We start from the raw sequence: 1,781 nt of genomic DNA, 5'->3' as shown, positions 1-1,781 counted from the left end.
TTTTCGCGGATAGAGTTAGATAGGGTAGGGTTTGGAACTTTAGCGTGCAGGTAAGATTAGGGTTGAGAGATTCTCAACTCACGAATAAAATAAGATAGAATTAAAAAAAAAAATTTTAACCCGCAGGTAGGATTATAGTAGAATCCAAATCCTACACTACCCTATTCTTTGTCAGTCGTAATATATATATTAGAAAATTTTAAGATGTCATTATCATATAAAAAATTAAACAAAACTTCCTTATTATGGCATAATGTATTAGATGAGATCAAATATCATACAAAGCAACATTCCTTATTATTTATATAGATTTTTTTACAATAATTCATAAATATGAATTAATTTTGCATATTTTTTTTAGGTAATTAGTAATGATAAATACAAGAGTGTATTGCATAGAGCACTGGTAAACTGTGAAAAAGAAAGAATGTCCATTCCAACATTTTATTGTCCATCACCTGAAGCTTTGGTGGGCCCAGCACCTCAACTCATAGACCAACATAATGATCCTCCCAAGTACACAAATTTCACATATGCTGAATATTATCACAAGTTCTGGAACAGGGGACTTTCAAAGGAGACATGTGTGGATTTGTTCAAGGTTTAATTAAACTAGCTGCCTTGTAGTTAAGACCTAATTGAAATGGTATATTAGTATGTTTTTTATGTTGAATTTGAATAAATAGTTTAATTAAATTTTTTTTAAAGTAGTTTATAAATAAGTTATTTTGTTTTTAGTTTTTTAATTTTAAAAGTACTTATTTTAAAAAAAATATGATAAAATTTTTTTTATTATGAAATACTCTAAATAAAATAAACTAATAAGGGTAGTGAAAAAGGATTATTTATTAGTTTAATGAAATGTAGTTGATTTATAATCTCTTCATATGTTTGTTGATGAAAATGTATTCATCTTATACATGGCATGTATTATGGACTATTAATAAATATGATGATTTCTCTATATTTTTATTTCTGTTGATTACATTATGGATATGATATAATTTCTCATTTATTATTAATTATTGTGTCTTAAAAAAAAATAAAAAATATTTTTGTGGACATGAGTACATGACTAACGCTTCTAAATATGTGTATGTGTCGTTTTGTTTGATTTTAGAAATAAAGATTTCAGAAATTTTGTCTAGTGTTCTTGATGATTTGATATGATTAAGTAGTAGTTACTTGCCTACTAATGGGTTTAAGATTTTTTTTATTGGAAATGCAAGAAAACCAACATTAAGTAGTAGTTATTAGCTTTCTAATCTGTTTAAACAAGTGTCGGGAGTTGAATTTCACTTTAATTTGTGCATACATCGGCTCATTGACTAGCAATAAACTCTTAAATAAAATTTTGATTCGCGATTGATTAGTTTTTAGCCTGCCGAATTAGAAGATATCGTAGAAAGAAAAAAAATAATAATCTCTTTCTATTAATAAAGCTCCCTATTCGAGTAAGAGTGGAGAGTATGGGATGCTTTAACCTTTCTTCTATCAAAACAGAAAAATATTGATCAAGTAACATCCCAACGAAATAAGATATCCAGCACACACAAAAATGACATATATAGGTGGATGAAACTAGGTGAATTATATATGAACAACGAGAAAAATGGACCTTTCTCTAAGCCATTTGATGTAGCCTTATTCTGGATAAGGACAAGAGGATCGCTACCGATGCTTTGTTCATCATTTACTCCCCTTTATTTTAGTGGGCACCAGTCTTCTTCATCTGGCCGCATTGCATCAATATGGATTAAAATAATTCATATTGATGCAAT

At 28.2% G+C, this 1,781-nt stretch overlaps 1 protein-coding gene across 1 annotated transcript in view; it reads left to right on the top strand.

The window, feature by feature from the left end:
• The window catches only part of LOC107628145 (protein DMR6-LIKE OXYGENASE 1-like), a 4,754-nt gene extending 4,047 nt beyond the window's left edge, over window positions 1–707 (top strand). Inside the window, exon 4 of the mRNA XM_016330943.2 lies at window positions 362–707. Within this exon, the coding sequence (XP_016186429.1) occupies window positions 362–607 (246 nt within the window). The 3' untranslated portion in view covers window positions 608–707. The remainder of the gene's footprint in view (window positions 1–361) is intronic.

Source organism: Arachis ipaensis, chromosome B02 (genome assembly GCF_000816755.2).
Source record: "Arachis ipaensis cultivar K30076 chromosome B02, Araip1.1, whole genome shotgun sequence".
In the NCBI taxonomy this organism is placed as follows: domain Eukaryota; kingdom Viridiplantae; phylum Streptophyta; class Magnoliopsida; order Fabales; family Fabaceae; genus Arachis; species Arachis ipaensis.
The sequence above is the reverse complement of the archived record's forward strand: the minus strand, read 5'-3'. Positions and strand labels throughout refer to the sequence as shown.